A 21,152-nucleotide genomic window follows, 5' to 3' on the forward strand; every position below is an offset into this window, starting at 1 on the left:
AAACTACAAGAAAAAGTATACAGACTCAAACAAGGAAATCAATCAGACTTCTTTACCTCTCTGAAAATTCTCTGGGAAGAGCTGGAGAATGCTAGACCCCTACTTCTGTGTAGCTGTCCGGCCTGATGCTCAACCCTGCAATGGTGATCAAGCAAGAGCGAAATCTTCAAATTGCTTCTGGAATCCTGGATGATCAATGTCTACTCGCCGCTGTTGTCAATACTCGTTGTCCTGCACTGGGGTGAGGCCACGGCTGTAACTCCCAAGGGCGTGGTGTTGGCTCCAACAAGCAGTGTACCTTTTGCGACCGAGTGGGCCACACCGTCGATGTGTGCTAAAGAAAGCATAGATATCTATCTGTCCGATCACCCATGGTACCCTAGTCATCCACGACTTCCGGACCGAGCAGCTTTCTCCAGCAGTAGCACCGCTATGACCGTGGCTCTTCTTCTCATTCACATGCCCACTTGCAAGCATAGTTGTGAGAATCGAATCGGTGATCAAATCGGTCAGGTTAGTAGATCACTGGGTCATTGATTTAATCGGTGGATTACTGGTTGAACCGAATGACCCAGTCCTATGTAAATAAAAAATAAAATATAGTCAAAAATTTAAAATTAAAATTTAAAATACATATTTTCGCTAACATTTTAAAAATATCTAGCTATTCTAAAACAATATGAAACAGGAACAATCAGTATTTTGTTAATTTTACTCTATCATAAATATTTTTATTTTGTTTTTATATTAAAATAACTATTATTTTTGAATTTTAGTAATTTATTAATTAGTTTATATCTATTATACTATTATATACTACAAGTATTTATTGAAAAATAATATTAATAGATATTTTATAATTATAAAAAAATAAGTGAGTTTATAATTATTGTTAAATAAAAATATAATTAATTTAAGAATAAATGAGTTTATAACTAAAATTAAAATAAATTAAATTGTTGAAATATATATATATATATATATATATATATATATATATTAATTTGCATATACATTGAAAACAAGTTTAACGTGGTTGTGAGTATCATGTTTTTTTCTGACGAGGGGGTTATCCCAATTTCAACATTTTGAAAAAATTTTGAAACTCAAGCGGTTCGGTCGAACCAGTCTTACTGAGTTTGACCGGTTCGCTACCTCATCCGGTCAGATCATCGGACCGGACTGACTTAGGGTCCGTTTCACCAGTTTTTTGGTCGAACCGGCCGGTCTGATCTGGTTTTGCTAACAATGCTTACAAGGAAATAAAGGAGTGACAGGTAGCACTCCAGAACCTTTTTTGGGCCCAACTCCACAGTAACATAACACTCTGATGGCTTACTTGAAGCAGGCCGAGACCCATGTGCCAGAGGCTAGAGATAATAAGGGTTCCTCCTCCCAATCTAGGCTTCTGCCTAGCCCACGTATACACATCCTTTATTTTTCAAAATTTTTTTCTATTTTAAACAAAAATTCTACAAAATATTTTTAGTGGTACTTGGATCATAGATCCTGGTGCTAGTGATTACATTTGCTCTAATCTGTCTTTTTTTGTCTCATACACAAAAAGAAGGCCTATTCTTATCCACATGCCCAATGGTTCAAATGCTATTACACATTACAGGAGATTAGTTAAATTTTTATCTTCTTTGACTCTTATTATGCATTAATTTACCTCAATTTTATTTTAATCTTTTTTTGGTGTCTAATCTCACTTCTGCATTACCTTGTGAACTTATTTTCTCTCAATTTTATTGTCTCATACAGGAATCGAGCAAGTCGAGAATGATTGGTTTGGGTGAACTAAGAGATGGGTTATATGTGCTAGACAAGAAGTCCATGACAAATTCATCAACACCACACAACATCCATCCCATACATATTAATTCAATCCACACCTCCAACCTGTAGCATTTTGGATTAGGATATCTTTTGGACACCGCCTTAGCATTTTACATAAACAATATCCTTTTATTTCCTTGAATCATAAAAATGAAGCATGTGATGTATGCCATTTCTCAAAGTAAAAGAAACCTTATTTTTTTGTTAGTCATAACCGTGCTCATGCTCCTTTTGATCTATTGCATCTTGATATATGAAGACTTTTTAGACAAAATCCAATCCACAACCACAAATATTTTCTAACCATTGTGGATGATTTTAGTCGACTCACTTGGATTATTTTAATTTTACTAACATCCAAGAATGAGGTCTCTCAACATGTCTTCAATTTTGTTGCCCTTATTGAAATACAATTTGATTCTAAAGTTAAAACAATTTGTTTAGATAATGGGCCAGTATTTTTAATTCCAAATTTTTACTTGTCAAAAGGGATTCTTCATCAACGAATTTGCATTGAGACTCTCCAATAAAATAGGCGAGTAGAACGTAAACATCAATACATATTAAATGTAGCAAGGCCCTAATGTTTCAATCCAATTTACCCTTTAATTTTTGGTCTTATGCTATAAACCATGTAGTTTATTTAATAAATAGAGTTCCATCTTTTATTCTCAATTTTAAAACTCTTTTTGAAATTTTGTTTAACAAAGAATTTAATTACAACGATCTCAAAGTTTTTGGTTGTCTTTATTTTGTTTCAACCCTTCTCTACCATTGCTCCAAATTTGATTAAAGGGCTTATAAAGCCATTTTACTCAGTTATCAAACAGGTACAAAGGAATTCATTGTTTATCTTTTGGATCAAAAGAAATTTATGGTGTCTAGAAATATTGTGTTTTATGAGCAAACATTTTCCTTTTCTATAAATCACAAAAAAGGCGAAATACCCAACCTAATACCACCTGCTGAAAACACCTCATTCCTAAACACTACACAAAATTTCAATAAATCCCTCCTTACCTATTGGGCCACAACCCTTGACCCATGATCCAATCACTCCCCTCTCATCTCTCTCAAACTACACAACGTACCCTAACTCCCCTCTTCATGTTCAATCTCCAGCAGCCATTCCTAACCCCTCCATCACGCCCTCAATCCATCAGCTCGACGTCAATAACGCCTTTCTTCATGGCGATCTTACTGAAGTTGTGTATATAGATCCACCTCCCGGCCTCACTCTCAGTAATCCAAGGATCTACTATTGACTTCAAAAATCCTTATATGATTTGATACAGGCGAGCCAAATATGGTATGACAAACTTTCTGTACTCTTGATATCTTGTGGGTATCAGCAGACTGTCTTTGATTATAGCCTTTTTGTTAAATTTTTGGGCAATGAAATTTCTATTTTATTGGTCTATGTTGATGACATTGTCATCACTGACAGTTCCGTTTTTGAATGAGCAGCTATCAAGCGTACTCTGGATATACATTTCAAGATTAAGGATCTTGGTACCTTGAAGTATTTGTTTGGTATTGAAATGGCCTATTCCTCAAAAGAAATTTCCCTCTCACAACATAAATACTGCATTGACATGTTATTTGACTCTGGATTGCTAAGTGTAAATCCTGTTAGTTTTCCTATGAACAACACAACTAAATTATTCCAAGATAACAACCTTCTTCTTCCTGATCCTTTGGTGTACCGCCGATCAATTGGACGCCTCATATATCTCACTACCACAAGATCAGATATCACCTATGAAATCCAGCAATTAATTTAATTCATGGCTTCCCTAACTCAGATGCACTACACTACTGCAATTTAGGTGCTCAAGTATTTGAAGAACAGTCCCAGTCGAGGCTTATTCTACCCTAGAGACTCTAATTTCCAATTTTTTGGATTCAATGATTTTGACTGGGTCGACTGCCCCAATACCAAACGCTCTTCAACTGTATATTGCTTCTTCTTAAGCAAATATTTGGTTTCTTGAAAAACAAAGAAGAAGACAACAGTGGCTCGGTCCTCCACGGAAGCTGAGTACCATGTGGAGAGAAGCATAAAGGGAGGTGGGATAAGTGTGGCATTGGATTGATAGAAGCATAGAGGGAAGTGACCAATACATGTGGAGGGAAGCAAGTAAGGACAATTGCATTCAAAACCAAAACCTTGTCCTTTAGGGGGTCCTCGAGACTTTGAAAAGTGGCATGCATAGCTTCATATGAAAGTGGACCATAGAATGGTTTTTGAAGGACTTATGCATGCATAAGAGAGACCAATGCATGTGCCTTACTCAGTGGACTAGTGAGTGAAAGCTTGTAGAGATTCCATAGGTGCTCACATGCTTCTACCATCAAAATTCAAATGAAAATTAAAGAGAAAAAACAAAATATGAAAATAGAGAAAATAAAATCATGCATGAAATGAAACAAAGAAGATTTGATAAGCACAAGTGGGGGATGAAGAACTTGAAGATTGATGGTTTAGAAGTTATAGTAAACTCTCGTTGTAGGTATAGTTACTAAACCAAGCAATCAACCTTTCTTACAAACGTTTTGGTTGTCACAAGTAACAAACCCATAAATAAATTGATAACCGAAGTATTTAAACCTCGGGTCGTCTTCTCAAGGAATTGCAGGGAGGTATGACTTATTATTGGCTATGAAATAGGTAAAATTTTGGGGGTTTTGAGAATGAGGAACAAGTAATTTAAATGGCAGATAAAATAATTAAATAACTGTAAAATAAACTCTTGGCAAGATACGAAAATTCGGAAGTCCTATTCTGGTTACTCCTATAAGAATGGAAGTTAATCCCACTTAGTTAACCTTTGCGTAAGCAAGGGTAAGTCAAGTGAACCAATTGGTTAGATTTCCCAAGTCCTAGCCAATTCCTAAGGAAAGACTAGAGTTAGTGGAATTCTAGTTAATTAGCCGACATAACAATCAATCATGAATAGTTGGTAACTCAAGAGCTTCCAGTTAATCAATTAAAGCCAATAATATAAAAAAAGCTAAATAACAATCATAAATATCTGGAATACCTCAAATAACATTCATTCAAAACAGTCAAATCTAACATGGAAAATATTCCTAAGCCAATTGGGCAACATAAATCAAACATAAATAAAAGCATTAAAGTATCTCAAAGTAGAAGAGAAATATAAAGTAAAAGAAATATTGAACTTGATGAAGAGTTGAAATAAATCCTAATTTCTAAATCCTAAGAGAGAGGAGAGAGCCTCTCTCTCTAAAAACTACATCTAAAACCTAAAATTATGAATTATGAAAGCCTTCATTATGAATGGATGCATTCCCCCACTTTATAGCCTCTAATCTGTGTTCTCCGGGCCGAAAACTAGGTCAGAAACAGCCCAGACGTTGCTGATTGTGCAATCTGGTCCGTACAGGTTGCGGCAAAGTAACGCGGAGGCGTCATCCACGCGTCCGCACGGATTGAAGTTCGCAGATGCGATGCGTCCGTGTAAAGCGCGCGTTCGCGTTGCCTATCTGTACGGTCACTATGGCGAATTATATATCAAATCGAAGCCCCGGATGTTAGCTTTCCAATGCAAGTAGAACCGCATCATTTGGACCTCTGTAGCTCAAGTTATGATCGTTTTAGTGCGAGAGGGTCAGGCTGACAGCTTTGCAGTTCCTTCAACTTCTTGTATTCCTTCCACTTTTGCATGCTTCCTTTCCATCCTCTAAGCCATTCCTGCCCTGTAATTCCTGAAATCACTTAACACACATATCAAGGCATCTAATGGTAATAAGAGAGGATTAAATAAAAGGAAATAAAAGCCAAAGAAGCATGTTTTCAATCATAGCACATAATCAGGAAGGAAAATATAAAACATGCAAATCATATGAATAAGTGGGTAAAGAGTTGATAAAAACCACTCAATTGAGCACAAGATAAACCATAAAATAGTGGTTTATCAGGGGAACATGCATGCACTTCAATGCAAAGAGAAACCATACCAAACTTAAATATGGTTATGGTGTGTTAAACGTATAACATTATGTGTTACACGTATGGCCCTTTGGAGGATCAATGCCTCCTAAAACTTGGTGCGTTAGATGTACCTTCCTTTGAGTAGAATGCATGGCTCAATAAAGGCCCAAGGGGGGGGGCAAATGTTGGTGCGTTAGACACCCCCTCCTCTGCGTGCAACAGAAGAGAAGAAAAGGCACCAGGAAAGGTAATTATGGCGTGTTGTGGTGCGCGTGTACGCAAAACCCACACTATTTCGTACAACAGCAGTACCAGCAAGTGCATTGGGTCATCCAAGTAATACCTGAGCAAGTCAGGGTCGATCCCACGAGGATTGTAGCTTGAAGCAAGCTATGGTTGTCTTGCAGGTCTTAGTCAGGCGAAATCAGAAGTTCGTTGATTGTATGTTGATTGATTAAATGTTGAAAGGGGTAAAATCAATTGGATTAGCTATTAGGAATTATATGCTGGGAATAGAGTTGAGAGTTGGAGTTGCTTTGCCTTTCTAAATTAACTCTGGTACTACTGCTCTCCTTACTTGTGAGTGATTTCTTCAATGACAAGCTGTATGTGATTGACACTGGTTTAAGCAACTGCCAATACTCCTCCAGATCTGAATCCCAGGTTTAGTGTGGATCCATCTCTACTTGAGGGTGAAGTTCCTGCAGGTTATTCTCCATAATGATCCCACTCAAAATGCCACAGGCAAGGTCGGATCTTCCGGATCAGAGAATGCTACATCTTTGGGTTTTAGTCTCTACCACAGAGACCCTAATCTCCCCAGCAATTGGCTGAACTGATGTCTTGAGAAGTCCCCAATGAAGTCATGGATTAGCCATCTGAGAGATGTATATTCAAGCTGTTGGTCGTCCTTGTCCGGTGAAAGACGCATTCTGACCCAAGTAGACGCGTATGTTTATCAGGCACGTTCGTCTTAATGTGATGAACAGAGCTAATTGGTTAGATCATCCTATTCACCACGATGAAGTACGAATATACATCTTAGAATTAATCAAACACGGATCAAAGAAAAACAGTAGTACTTTTATTAATTCATAGGACTCAGCAAGGCTCCTCCTCTCAACCTAGGAGATTTAGAAACTCATACTGAAAGTAAAAACACAAAGTAAACGTGTATGATGCTCTCCTGAGTCGAAGAGTGGTTTGAAGTACATGAACATAAACCCTTAAATACTAAAAAGATAACTAGTAAGGGTAAAACAGTCTATTTAGTGCTAAAATCCACTTCTGGAGCCCACTTGCTGAGTGTTTGGGCTAAGCTTTGATGAGATCCACATGCTATGAGGCTCCTTGGGCATGGAACGCCAGCTGGGGGGTCCTCTCTGGGCGTTTGTACATTGGTCTCTGCTCTTTGGGCGCTGGACGCCAGGAATGAGGCAAGAAGCTGGTGTTGGACGCCAGTTTTAGGCCTTCTAATTCGAAGCAAAGTATAAACTATTATATATTTCTGGAAAGCTCTTAAAGTCAGCTTTCCATAGTCATTGAGAACGCTTCATTTGGACTTCTATAGCTCCAAAAAAACTCTTCCGAATGATGGCAGGTCAGATCTGGACAGCATCTGCAGTGCTTTCTCTATCTCTGATCAGACTTCTGCTCCAACTCCTCAATTTCAGCCAGAAAATACCTAAAATTGTCCAAAAACACAAAAACTTATAGTAGAATCCAAAAATGTGAATTTAAAACTAAAACCTATAAAAACTAAATAAGAACTACTAAAAACTATATGAAAGTGATGTCAAAAAGCGTATAAAATATCCGCTCATCACATTGCACGCACCAAGGCATGCGTATAACGCATGGGAGGGTAAGGTCCATGGGAGGCCAAAATTTAGTGCGTTGCATGCACTAAGGCATGTGTACAATGCATGGGAAGGTAAGGTCCAGGGGAGGCCAAAATTTGGTGCGTTGCATGCACCAAGGCATGCGTACGACGCATGGGAAGGACCTGGGAATTGGTGGCTCTGTTTTCCTTCCCACGTACAATGCACCACCATGTGCATAACGTATGGCATTGCTCAACACCAAACTTTGTCCTTGGCTTGGGCTTTAAGCAGTGAAATCTTGCAATTTGTTATCTTTGATTGCATGCATGAATCATAAACAAAAAGGAAAATCTATAAGAACTAATAAAATAAGAATTCAAAGGATACTAATCATTAGGTTGCTTCCCAACAAGCACTTCTTTAACATCACTAACTTGATGGTGTACTCTCTAGGTCAACAGATAAATAGATTTCTGACGATCCACATTGCCACAAAGATAATGCTTCAATCGTTGACCGTTCACAGTGAATCTTCTTTGGAACTCTGCCTCTATAACCTCGATGTTATCTTTGCAAGTGGCTGTGCTTCTATCTACTTAGTAAAGTAATCAATTGCTACTAATAGAAATTTTACCTGTTTTGGCGATACTGGAAATAGTCCGAGAATGTCCATCCCCCATTTGTAAAAAGGCCAACTAATATCTGAAGTGTACAGCAATTTGGCCGGACTATGAATAAGTGGTGCACATTTTTTGCATGCGTCGCACTTATACACCTTGTTCATATAATCTTTACACAAGGTCACCCAATAGTATCCCTCTCGTAAAATTTTGTGGCCAAGCTCCAACATCCAGTGTGGTAGCCACAAATGCCGTCATGAACCTCGGCTATGGCAGCTTCTGCTTCTGATGGCCAAGGCATTTCAGTAACGGTCAAACCGTTTATACAAGTCGTCTTCCATGATAGTGTAATGGCTTGCTTTGTGTCTGAATGACCTCGGCTGCTCATTGTCTGGTATCTCTAGTTCTTGAATACCGAATATATGGACTTCGCCAATCTTCTTCCTATGACACACTTAAAACAAACTTGGCATCTAAGCTTGGTTTTGTTAGTGTAAAATGTGTAAATCTGTTGAGTCGGTTATTCTGGAAGTAGCTCATTTAGATAAAATATTATCCCTACAGTTTTGCTCTCTAGGTATATGTGATATTTCAAAATTTTGGAAATGTTGTATCATATCTTTTATTGAATTTAAATATTTTTCTAAGAGCTGATCTCGTACCTGAAAATGTCCAGTTACCTGTTGCACCACAAGGAGAGAGTCGCAGTATACCTTTAGGTTTTCAATTTCGACTTTTCTTGTTAGTCTTAGCTGACTAGTAGTGCTTCGTATTCGGCCTAATTATTGGTCGTTTGAAAGAGAAATTTTATTCACTGCTCAGCATGCACACCGACGTTATCTTTTAGTAAGATTCCGGCTCCGCATCCACTTTTGTTTGATGCACCATCTACATACAGCTCCCATTCGGTGATTGTACTTTCTGCGGTGGTGAATTCTGAAATAAAATCGTCCAATGCTTGTGCTTTGAGGGATCCTCGTGATTGATGAAAGATATCAAATTCCAAAAGTTCTATTGACCATTTTGTGAGTCATCCTGCTAGATTTGGTTTTGCTAATATTTGACGTAACGATTGACCAGTCCAAACTATTATCTGGTGTGTTTAGAAATAGTGCTGTAGACGCCGATTTGTTATGATTACGATGAATGCCAACTTGTCTATTGTTGGGTACCTCATTTCGGTGTTCTGCAGTACCTTGCTCACGAAATATACTAGATGTTGTTCTTTCCCTGTTTCTATTACAAGCACAAAACTGACTGTATTAGGGGAAATTGAAAGATATAAGTAAAGAGGCTTACCTTTCTGTGGTTTCTATAGTATAGGTGGTGAGCCAAGAAGATTTTTGAATTTGGCGAAAGCTTTTTCGCATTCGTCCGTCCAAACAAACTTCTCGGCTTTCCTGAGGGTGTTGAAGAAACGATATGAAATGGTAGCTACCGCGGGTAGGAATCGTGACAGGGCTGCCAGGCGACCTGTGTGTTGTTGTACCTCCTTGATTGACCGAGGTGATTGCATGTGAATCACAGCCTGACATTTGTCAGGGTTGGCTTCTATTCCCCTGTGTGTCAACAAAAATCCGAGAAACTTGCCTCCATGCACTCCAAATGCACACTTTTCCGGGTTTAACCTCATGTTATATTGTCGAAGTTGTTGGAATACCTTGTTAAGGTCAGTCTTATGTTGTTCTTCTGAGCTTCATATGACCACCATGTCATCAACATATATTTCAATGTTTCGGCCAATCTGATCCTTGAAAACCTTGTCCATCAATCGCTGATAAGTGACCCCTGCATTTTTTAGCCCAAAAGACATGACCTTATAACAGAAATTTCCTAGATCTGTTATAAATGTTGTTTTCTCCTCATCGGCGGGGTGCATTAGTATTTGATGTAACAGGAATAAGCATCCATGAAACTAAATACTTAAAATCCTGAAGTATCATACTAATCTATCACTGTTTAGAAGTGGGTAGGAATCTTTCGGGCATGCTTTGCTCAAGTTCGAAAAAATCTACATATATACGCCATTTTTCCATTCTCTTCTTAACCATTACCACATTTGCTAACTAAGATGAAAATCTAAGTTCTCGGATGAAGCCTGTATCAAGCAATTTTTGTGTTTCTGCTATTGCTGCGTTTCTTCTTTCTGTACCCAAGTGATAAACTGCTATTTTACGATTTATTTTGTACTGAATTGAGAGGATTTTATCCCTTATTCTCACACTTATTCATAGAATTCACATGTTTTACATTTTTCTTCCTAATTTTGTGCTATGATTGAAAACATGCTTCTTTGGCCTTAAATTTGCTAATTTTAATCCTCTCTTATTACCATTCGATGCCATGATATGTTTGTTAAGTGATTTTAGGGTTTATAGGGCAGGAATGACTTAGAGGATGGAAAGGAAGCATGCAAAAGTGGAAGGAATACAAGAAATTGAAGGAATTGCTAAGTTATCAATCCTCACCTCTTTGTAGTAAATCTATCATAACTTGAGCTACAGAGGTCTAAATGAGGCAGGTCCAGTTGCGTTGAAAAGCTAACATTCGGGGCTTCGAAATGATATGTAATTTGCTATAGTTACCTCGCAGTTAGGTGACGCGCACGCATGGTGTGACCCATACGCGTGACTGGTGTAGCAGACAAGCGACGTGTACGCGTGGGCGACGCATACGCGTGACAAGGCGTCACGTGCTGCAGATATAAAAAAATGTTGGGGGCAATTTCTGGGCTGGTTTTGGCCCAGTTTCAAGCTTGAAAAGACAGATTAGAGGCTGTAGAGTGGGGGAATCATTCATTCACACTTCATTCACATAATTTTAGGTTTAGATGAAGTTTTCTAGAGAGAGAGACTCTCTCCTCTCTCTAGGTTTTAGGGTTTCTCTTTCAATTTCTCCTTAGGTTCAGTTTCAATTTTACTTTAATTTAGTTTTCTCTTACTTTTATTTGTTCAAGCACTTTAGTTCATCTTCCTCCCTTGTTATTTCTCCTTTTCGCCATTTTCATGTTTATGAGCTATTGTTACATTTGATTTCTTCTAATGCAATTTGTGTTTTCTATGTTTATTGTTGCTCTCTTTAATTGTTAGTCATTGATGCTTGCAATTGGTTGTCTAGATTTATATTCGTTGTTAGTTTTCTATGCTTTTATTTTATGCTTTCCAAGTGTTTGATAAAATGCTTGGTTGGGTTTTAAATTAAATTGTTATATTCTTAACTTGGATTAATCAATTAGAGACTCTTGAGTTATCAAAACTCATTTGTTGATTGGTAATTGAAGATTGTCAGTTAGCTTGAACTTTATCAAAGCTAGTCTCTCACTTTGAGTTGACTAGGACTTGTGAACTCAAGTTAATTGTATGCACTTGACCTTCCTCCATTGGTTAGAGGTTAACTACGTGAAGGAAACTCACATTTACCATCACAATTGACAATAATAATGAGGATAGAACTTCTAATTATCAATCCTTGCTAAGAGCTTTCTTAGTTACTAATTTATTTTTTTGTTATTTACATTCATTGTTTATTAAAATCAAACCCAAAAAGATACAATCTCATAACCAATAATAAACTACAATTTCCTACAATTCCTTGAGAGACGACCCGAGGTTTAAATACTTCGGTTAATTTTATTGGGTTTGCTTAAGTGACAAACAATTTAAATTTGATTGAGGTTTAACTGTCGGTTTAGAACTATACTTACAACGTGCTTATTTTTGTGAAAATCTTTACTGACATTTTTTCTCCGTCACCAAGTTCCTTTTTTTCTATCGCATAGGTCGGACATTAGGATTGACTACTAGCTTATGGTATATAAAGTTTGGATCAATTCCTGGCATGTCGGCAGATGTCCATGCAAAAGGTCAGAATTGGATTTCAATAGTTCATTGAGTTGTTATTTTGTTTCTACAGAAAAAACAGAACCAATGTTAGTAAATTGGTTAGCTGCCCCTAATTGTATATTTTCTAGGTCACCCGTGGGGCGAGTCAACTGTTATTGTCCCGAGGGTCCAGCTCGGCCAGAGTTGGAATGCTCTCTATATTGTAGACAGCGTAAACTCTTGGGATGATTTCCTTTGGAATAGTTTTTAAGCCTGCATTGCAGCATTGCCGAGCTTCATTGCCGAGCTTCCTTGTGGTCGGCATGCACTGTGGCCACTATGTTGTCCTGCACAAAAAACTTTACACAAAGGTGAATTGTAGAAAAATAGCTCGAAAAGAGTTAAGAGATGGGCGTCCCAAAATAATATTATAAGGACTAGTGAAATCAACCACTAAAAATTGGATATTTAGGGTTTTTGAGATCGGGACTCTCCTGGTGTTGTTCTCAACCATATATAACCTGATACGGGTACCCTTTCTCCGGAGAATCCTACCAATTCTCCGGATGAGTGCTGCAGGGCCTTGTCGCTGAGTTGCATCTTTTTTAAGGTGGAGTAGAACAGCACGTCGACACTGCTCCTAGGGTCGAGTAGGACCTTTTTGACTGTTAATTCTCCCATGTGTATCGAAATACTTATTATTTCTATTCTATATTATTTTACAATAATTAGATATTTTTAAAATAATAAAAATATGTATTTTAAATTTTAATTTTAAATTTTTTATTATTTTTTATTTTTATTTATATAAGACCAGATTAATCGATTTAACTAATAACCCACTCATTAAACTAGCTATTCAATAATCTAATAATTCAATCATTTTGATCACCCATTTGATTTTAACAACTAAGTCCTAAAGAAAAAAACAGTGTTACTGACCGCAAGTTGGCTCATCAATGTTCAAGATTTTAACTTGACCATCTTAAACATTTCCCTAAAAAAAAAAAAGAAAAAACAAACAACAGAAAAGAAAAAAAAAACTGAGAGAAAGAGAAGGAGAAGAAGAAAGGCACCAAGGAATAATTTTGTATTCTCTTCCAGCTGCGATACTTCGCACCTCGCTCCACTCTACAGTACTCTGCAGAATTTCCCCAAAAAATTTGTGTTGCTCTGCTTGAGTTCTCGGTAAACTTTCTTCTAATTTCTGGATGATCTAATCTAATGTTGTTGTTTCTTTTTCTTTTTATTATTATATTTTTTGCATATGAAATCGAGAAATGCATCTAATATTCTTTATGGGCATTTGGAAATTTCGAATTACGTTGTGGCTTGGCATGCTATGGATCTTAATCCCAGATTGAATAACACGAAATAGATGATTTCTTTTAATTTCTTTCCGGCTTAGTTATACACAAAATTTTATTTGTTCTAAATTGATTTATGGGCTGTCAGTTTTGTGTTTGATAAAATGCCGAAATGAACTTTCAGGTTTTATTTATGTCTCTTTTTAGTGCATGTGGATACTGTAGCGATTGGTCTATTGATAGCTGCTAGATTCTTGAGCTTGGTGAATAGCCAATTCTTTTATTTTGCTCTGGCTGTTCTAGTTTGGGCTCTTTGATCCCTTTCCCTCACCAAAAAATATATGTTTCTAGTTTGAGGTTTATCAATATCCAGTGGAAAAGATTAGTTTATGAAGTATTTTGGTTTATGAAGTAAAGTTAAGTTTTTCTTTGACCTGATATCATACTCCTATGAAATATGGAGAACATGCCAGCTATTACTACATTGTATTTTTTGCTAGTTACTAAGCTCCTGATATTTCCCATGGAGTGATGAATTTAACTTCATTTTTCATTGTGTCAAAACCTCACTAGTGTTAAAGCAGCATTTGTTCCATTTCCATTTTACTTGTGAACTTAAATTTGGTTTTATAATGTTTATTTTCTGTTTCTGAAAGACAGATTTAGGGGAAAATAAGGCTTTCTTCTTGTGTGAGGTTCATGTCTCGTTGTTTGGTGATCATTTAACCAAATTTTGATTCCATATGGCTGCCACATGAAACAGTATGAATTAATTTTTGCAAGAGTTTTCAGATGAATTAACATTAATGAGCTTTAGTTCTGCGACTCTGAGGTAGATTAACTTTTGCAGGAAATTCCCAAACAAATACTGGTTGATGATTTGCCAGTATGAGCAAGTTGTTAGAGTTTGGGAGGAGGATGCTATTTTATGTCCGGGTGATGTCCGGCTATGAAGAACGAAAAATCCGAAACTTTAGGCACCGGCTTGAGAATCATCTCCAACAGGTCTGATATATTCTCTTTTCTGATTTATTATACTCTTTGCTAGAGTATGTTGTGAGCTTGACCCAAGATTTCATTTGTAAGGCCTGTGCAGTAAATGTCAAATAGGGTGATTAGTTAGAGTTAACTGTCACTTCAAATCAAAGGCACTTCTTATTCTACTATAATGGAGCTGTCGTAATGATCATGCAGTTTAAAATGTAGTTGATAGAACTTAGAACATTACCTTTTTTATCTATAGTTGGAATAGATCGTAAATACTAAGTTTCTAAGAATGCTCACGTTTTCTTGTCGCTGATATCATGCTTCTATAAAAGAGGGAGAACAAAATAGTTATTACTTTATTGTACTTTGTGTTAGTTGCTAAGCTCTGGAGATTCCTAATGAGTTGATATGAATTTAGCTCTAGTTAGGAAGCAGATATCAACACATGGCACTATGCAGACACAGCAATTAAAATTATAGGACGGGACATGGTTAGGACACGTCATGTAATAAAATGTAGTATATATTATAATAATGAAATGATATGTTAATATTATAAATATGAAAATGCTATGCTAATTAAAAAAATAATTGCATTATTCCAAAATGATATGTCTTAAGCTCTTCCAAGTTTAGCATTTGCAAACAGCACAACCTGTATATTTGAAAAAGCACAGTAAGTGCTTGTACTGGAAAAGAACCCAATTAAAATAGTGAGGATTCATCCAGCAAGTTATAGTTATAAAGTGTATTGTGATTGATGAGGGTGGCATTAATGGTACACAATATCAGTAAAAACAGTAAAATACGTTAATAAAAAATAAATATATTCATAACTGAATAAATTTCAGTTTTACAAATTTCAATTCCACAATGCACAACATATGCAATTACACTCTAAACTTCAACATAGAGAAGAGGGAAGAAAACTATAAACCAGTTCGAAGAGGGAGAGTCTAGTTCTTGCACATCTGTTTCTGTATCATTGTCTCCAATCACGCTTCTGCTGCTTGCGCTCTTGTTGGCACTGCCGCGGCCTCTGGTTCTGATAGTGGTTGCATAGTGTTAATGCCATGTCAGTCGCATATCTGCTGTGTCACTGCCTTGTCAGTGTCACTGTTGTGCCTTACACAAGTTAGGAGATGTATCCGTGCTTAAATAAATGTGTCCAATAAATGTGTCCACGACCACAATAATTTGAAAGCAGATATCAACATTTCTTTTGAACCAGCATTGTTTGCCCTCAAAATCTTCCTAGTTTTTAACATCTATTTTACTCTCATTGTGATGTGTATTATTTCTCTCTTGTAAAGGCACAAGCAAGGAAGGCAGCCATAAATAAAGTACCTGAGCAGATTATTTTATCTGAGGTTCGTCGCATGATTCAAGACATGCAAGCTTTGAACAAGCAGCTAGAACAAGCAGTAAGTTGTATTGTCATGAAAAATATAAAATTTTAGATGCATGTATTTCTTTGGAATCTTTTTTGAATCTTCCATTTCTTTCCTTCGGTTAGACTTTGAAGGTAGTGCTTCTAATCATGTTTTTTCCCTCTCCCTTAAGAAGTTCTACTAGCATGCTTTGGTGTGTGGACCTGCCACTCCATGTTGCTTGTGAAAAATACTGTAATTGGATGCATCATCTTCTGTCATTTAAAATAACCACCTGCTGTGAACAGTATCTTTTCAATGATATTTGTTTTCTAATTCATAATAAGTTCTGTAATTGTTTCATTTTGCATAACTTAAATTGTTGCATGACAAGATGCTGCTTCCATGCAGGAGGCAACCATTGAAGAATATTTCAAGCCTCTTGACAAGGAAGCGGAGGCTGTAATGAAAATGCAACTAGAAGGTGAAGAGAGAAGCTCAAATATGATGATAGAAGCACTGCAACAACATGCTGCACTGAAACAAGCCAAAACAGAAAAAATTGCAAACATGCAACAAATAGACCAATCGGAAATCAACCCGCAGGAAGCCGAGATTTTGACGAAACTTATAGGAGGAGACGAGAAATCCTTAAAGGAGATGATGGAATCATTGGAGCAAGAACTTGTGCTTGAGAAAGCTAATGCAGGTGATAGTGGAAGTGTGCATGAAGTAGACAGTTCCCGTGGCAACACTAAGTAATCTGAATTAAATTTTGAAATTTGAAATGCTTTTTTGGCTTGGCTGTTGAAAATATTGATCGTCCTTGGGAATTGAATTAAACCAAGGCAGAACTAGGGCAGATTTGTAGTTTATTTGTATTACTTTGTTGGAATATTTGAATAAAAATTACGTCTTATATGTTATGGTCATGTGAGCTATGGTTAAATAATAGATTATCTTGTATGTTTGCCTTGCTATAATCTTTCAGTAGCTTTTAATTCGTTACATATTTGGTTGAATTTAATCCTGCAAGATTTGGTACAGTTAATCAGACATTACTTCCATTTTCTTTCATTTTTTGGCTACAATTGGTTTCAATTTTGAAATATATAGCGTTTCCCCACCTTTTTTTTGTTTTTTTTAAAGAATTAAGTTTTGTTCGGCATATATATAAGATAAAGTATGTTTGCAAGACCAGAAAAAGAAAAAAAAAGGTATGTACTTTCATAAAGAAATCACTTTAATGATGCAGTTTTAATCTAATTTTAACGTGGATAGGAGTGGTACTTTAAGAGATATTCTCCGCATCCAAACAATTTTGGAATCCAAGTTCATCCAAGCAATTTTAGGTCACAATTTTGGCATTCAAGTTCATCCAAGCAATTTTAGGTCATGTGCTTCCTTACGCTTCTTCTTCTTCTTCTTCTCGCGCTCGTTTACACACGGAACGTCGTCTTCTTCTTCGCGTTCCTCCTTCTCATTCTCCTCTTTTTTCGCGTTTCTTTTTCTACACATGTTTTCTCTTTATCGTCGTTCTTTTGTTATTGCTGCTGTATTTTTTTTGTCTTTTCCTCCTCTCCCTAGTGAAGAAGCAGTAGAAGGTGAGGAGGTAGAATTTTGAATTATGCAAAATAGAAATAAACCGAACATGTTATTATGGTGAAACAATTATATAGTACTAAATGAACGGAACATTATTCATTATATAAATTCAAATTCGAACAGCTTTCTACATAATGAACCAAACACGTCCTCATGGTGAAACATTTGTATAGTATTGAATAAATGAAATATAATCCATTATATAAAATCAAATTCGAAACACATTTGTTTACAATTTAGAAATTATCAATTCAATTAAATTCATATTCAAAACAATTGCATCCATTCAATTCAATTCAATTTAGTAATTGCATTCCATTCAATTCGATTGAAAAAATAATCCATTAATAAAATGTTGATGTTGTTGGTGATGACGATAACGAAAGAGGAAGAAGAAGGACAATCTGCGTGCGCGAAGAAGAACAAGGAGGAGGAGGAGGTATACATGAATTTGAAAGAAGAAGAAGATGAGGTATGCGTGCATTTGAAAGAAGAAGAAGGAGAAGAAGAAGAAAAAGCACAGGGGAGAAGAAGAAGAAACGCGGGGGAGGAGAAGAAGATAAGCGCGCGTAATGACGCTCTTTTAATGAGAGTAATTTTTGTTGGTGTTAGACTTATTTGGATAAAACTTGAATGAAAATACTTGAATGTGTAGCATAACCCGCACTTTAAAGAGCAAAGAGGAAACCGGTAAGTCAACGGTCAACCGATATTTGTTAGATGGAAAGCGTACAGTTAAAATTGAGGATAACGATGGCGATGGATAATGATAATTGGGTTAGGAAATATCTGTTTTTACTTAAAAAAAAAATCAAACACGCTAAAATTTAATAAAATATTTTGTTTTTTTGGTAAATGGTCAAATTCGTCTTTAAAAGATTACTTATTTTTTAAATTTGTCTCCAAAAGATTTTTTTAATTAAATTCATCTTTCAAAGATTTTAAATTAATCGCATTAATTCTTCTAAAAAAATTTTTGTTGACGGTGCCAAAATTTATTAATATGGCATATTAAGTGATATTACAATATACACATAGGAGGATTAAATCTTAGTTGACTATTAGTATAATAAGTTTATGAAATTAAAGCAAATCAAAACTTAATTGAGGAAAGAACTTGAAGTATTAGAATCCCGAGATTTAGAGTTGATTTGATTTACTTTCATAAACTTATCATGTTAACCGCCAATTATAACTATTAGGGGTGTGTTGTGGTGTAACTTAACGTGTCATATCAACAAATGTTGACATTCGTTAGCAACAAAAGTAATGGAAAAATTAAAATGACTAACTTACATCTTACAAGTTTGATTAAAAAAAATATTTAATTTAAAAAATGAGTAATATTTTTAAAACTAATTTAACCATTTATTCCATTTATTATTAAAAAAAGGATTTTACATCCAAAGATACACTTAGTCAAAACGAAGAAATGCCTATCCAAGATCCTGCATCATCAACAATAGTAATGCATCAAATGTTTGGAACCAAACCACTTCTTCCTCATCGAATCATCGATACAGGTCCCCTATCTTTGCAAGCCAATCAGCAACTCCATTAGCATCTCTAGAGATGAGCTCAAAACTTACTTCCCACTCTAACCTCATCTTCAAGCTCATTCACAAACTTATAAGCTTCTGTACAATCAGTTTCACAAACCACTAGTTTACAAATTACAACAAGTTTCAGCAGCCCTTACTAACCGTCTCCATAAACTCCAAAGTTCTGATTTGATGACACTCTTGCCCTGAATTCTGCCCGTGCCTCCCGTCACGCAAATGCCAGCATCATTTTGCAAACACCACCCAAAACCAGAATCCGCATTCAACAGACTGTTACTACCATCACAATTAACTTTAATTTCCCCAGGTTCAGGCTTCAAGTTAAACGATGAGTGCACTTCTGGAATCATAGTAGTTTGGAACACAATCCACGTTCGAGCTTTAAAAGCAATCTCACGATATAAGCCGAAAGAGTCTGAAGAAAATCTCATGCTGTTCAAGTTATGATGTTGATGGTTTGATGAACCAAAATGGATTAAGAGAGGGAGAAAAAATAAGTTCTTATGAAAAACTCCCTTAGAAAATATTTGTTGAGTTATTACACCTTATATACTATGTACTCTTTATGTACTCTCACTAAAAAATAATTACAATGGTAAGCTTATTATTGATAAAGAAATAATCTAAATAACACCCTCTCGCAAGCTAGAATTGTGTAAATCTAACAATCCTAGCTTGGAAATATTAGCAAGAAAAGGACATTAGCAAGTTAATCTTTGGAACGAACTGGCATAAGATGAATGAGACCAGACAAATGCTTTTTACGAACAATGTGGCAGTCCACTTCAACGTGTTTGGTTCTTTCATGAAAGATGGGATTATTGACAATGTGAATGGCTGACTGATTATCATATAATAGAGCGATAAACTTTTGAAGCGGCAAACTAATGAAATCCATTAAGAAAGATAACCAACTAGCTTCACAAGTGGCAACAGTAAGAGACCTATATTCAGCTTCTGCAGAGGACTTGGCAACTGTGTTTGCTTCTTACTCTTCCAGCTAATGAGAGAGTTCCCAATCATAAAACAATAACCGGAAATGAAGCGACGAGTATCGGCACAGGTAGTCCAGTCAGCATTGGCAAATCCATTGAGATGCATATTAGAAGTAGAGGAGAAGAAGATACCAGTTGTAGGTCGGCCTTTCAAATATCGGAGTACACGAAAAGCAGCCTATTGGTGAGAAGTGGTTGCACAGTCCAAAATTTGGCTCAAACGTCCCACAGCATAAGAGATATCGTGTCTAGTGTTTGTGAGGTAAAGGAGTCGGCCAATGAGCTGTCTGTAAACAGTGTTGTCTGTTAAAATAGTACCTGATTCCTTTGAGAGTTTCTGACTATAATCAAATGGGGGTAGAGAGAGGCTTGCAATCTAGATAACCGAAATTCCTGAGAAGGTCCATGGTGTACTTCCTCTGATAAATGTGAATTCCAGAGTTAGAGCGTGCTACTTTCATTCCCAAGAAGTATTTGAGATCACCAAGATCCTTTATCTTGAATTTGTCATCCAAATTTTGCTTGATGGAATTGATTTCGTCAATGTCATTCCCGGTTAAAACCAAGTCATCAACATATACTAGAATGACAGTAAAGCTTTCAGATTGTTTCTTGATGAAGAGTGAATGATCATAAAAAACTGCTTATAACCAGCATCCACAAGAGTCTGAATGAGCTTAATGTTCCATTGCCTGCTTGCTTGCTTAAGCCCATATAGAGACTTTTGCAATTTACAAACCAAACCTGGTTGTGACACAGCCAAACCGGGTGGTATCTTCATATAAACTTCCTTGTCCAAATCTCCATGAAAGAAGGTAGTGTTGATGTCCAGCTGTATTAAATGCCATTTCTTTGCCACTGTTAATGCTAACATTACTCATAGGGTAGTCATTTTGACAACTGGACTAAAAGTATCACCATAATCTACTCCTTGCACTTGAGTGAATCCTTTTGCAACTAGCCTCGCTTTGTGCCTCTCTATGGTGCCATCAGAATTGAATTTTACCCGAAAAACCCATTTGCAACCCACAGCCTTCTTGTCTTTTGGGAGTTCAGTGAGATACCAAGTTCTGTTCTGATCTAGAGCTGACAAGCTGTCAATTCATCTTGTATTGTCTTTCTCCAACATTCATGTGCAGCCGCTTCCTCATAAGTGCTAGGTTCTTGATTTGAGGTGATGGCTAGAGAAAGTGACTTATATTTTGGGGTTAGTCTATCATATGACAAGTGTTATGAGATAGGATATAAAGAGTTATTGTTGGCAA

The 21,152-nt window shown here is 36.4% G+C and overlaps 2 protein-coding genes across 4 annotated transcripts; one reads left to right on the top strand and one right to left on the bottom strand.

Moving 5' to 3' along the window:
* The first annotated feature begins 12,898 nt into the window (after positions 1-12,898).
* On the top strand, positions 12,899-16,651 carry LOC112696954 (uncharacterized). 3 transcript variants are annotated; one of them, XM_025749916.3, is made up of 5 exons: positions 12,934-13,249; positions 14,029-14,130; positions 14,219-14,373; positions 15,669-15,779; positions 16,137-16,651. In XM_025749916.3, exons 3-5 carry the CDS (start codon positions 14,257-14,259, stop codon positions 16,485-16,487), a joined length of 579 nt encoding a protein of 192 aa, XP_025605701.1. In that variant the 5' UTR covers positions 12,934-13,249; positions 14,029-14,130; positions 14,219-14,256; the 3' UTR covers positions 16,488-16,651. The 3 variants fall into 3 exon arrangements, with proteins under 3 accessions (XP_025605699.1, XP_025605701.1, XP_025605700.1); XM_025749915.3 differs by having other exon boundaries at positions 13,001-13,249; positions 14,025-14,130; XM_025749914.3 differs by lacking the exon at positions 14,029-14,130 and having other exon boundaries at positions 12,899-13,249.
* A 3,583-nt stretch (positions 16,652-20,234) lies between these two features.
* LOC140173714 (uncharacterized mitochondrial protein AtMg00810-like) lies at positions 20,235-20,761 on the bottom strand. Its single transcript, XM_072198244.1, has 2 exons — positions 20,632-20,761; positions 20,235-20,527 (listed from the first exon to the last, which is right to left on the bottom strand). Exons 1-2 carry the CDS (start codon positions 20,759-20,761, stop codon positions 20,235-20,237), a joined length of 423 nt encoding a protein of 140 aa, XP_072054345.1.
* Positions 20,762-21,152: the final 391 nt, after the last annotated feature.

This window comes from Arachis hypogaea, chromosome 6 (genome assembly GCF_003086295.3).
Source record: "Arachis hypogaea cultivar Tifrunner chromosome 6, arahy.Tifrunner.gnm2.J5K5, whole genome shotgun sequence".
In the NCBI taxonomy this organism is placed as follows: domain Eukaryota; kingdom Viridiplantae; phylum Streptophyta; class Magnoliopsida; order Fabales; family Fabaceae; genus Arachis; species Arachis hypogaea.

Coding starts and splice junctions, on each gene's coding strand:
- LOC112696954 (XM_025749914.3), top strand. CDS start 14,257: ATGAGCAAGTTGTTAGAGTTTGGGAGGAGGATGCTATTTTATGTCCGG. Junction 14,374..15,668: donor TTGAGAATCATCTCCAACAG/GTCTGATATATT, acceptor TCTCTTGTAAAG/GCACAAGCAAGGAAGGCAGC. Junction 15,780..16,136: donor ACAAGCAGCTAGAACAAGCA/GTAAGTTGTATT, acceptor GCTTCCATGCAG/GAGGCAACCATTGAAGAATA.
- LOC140173714 (XM_072198244.1), bottom strand. CDS start 20,761: ATGTTAGCATTAACAGTGGCAAAGAAATGGCATTTAATACAGCTGGAC. Junction 20,528..20,631: donor TTTGGCTGTGTCACAACCAG/GTTTGGTTTGTA, acceptor GGTTATAAGCAG/TTTTTTATGATCATTCACTC.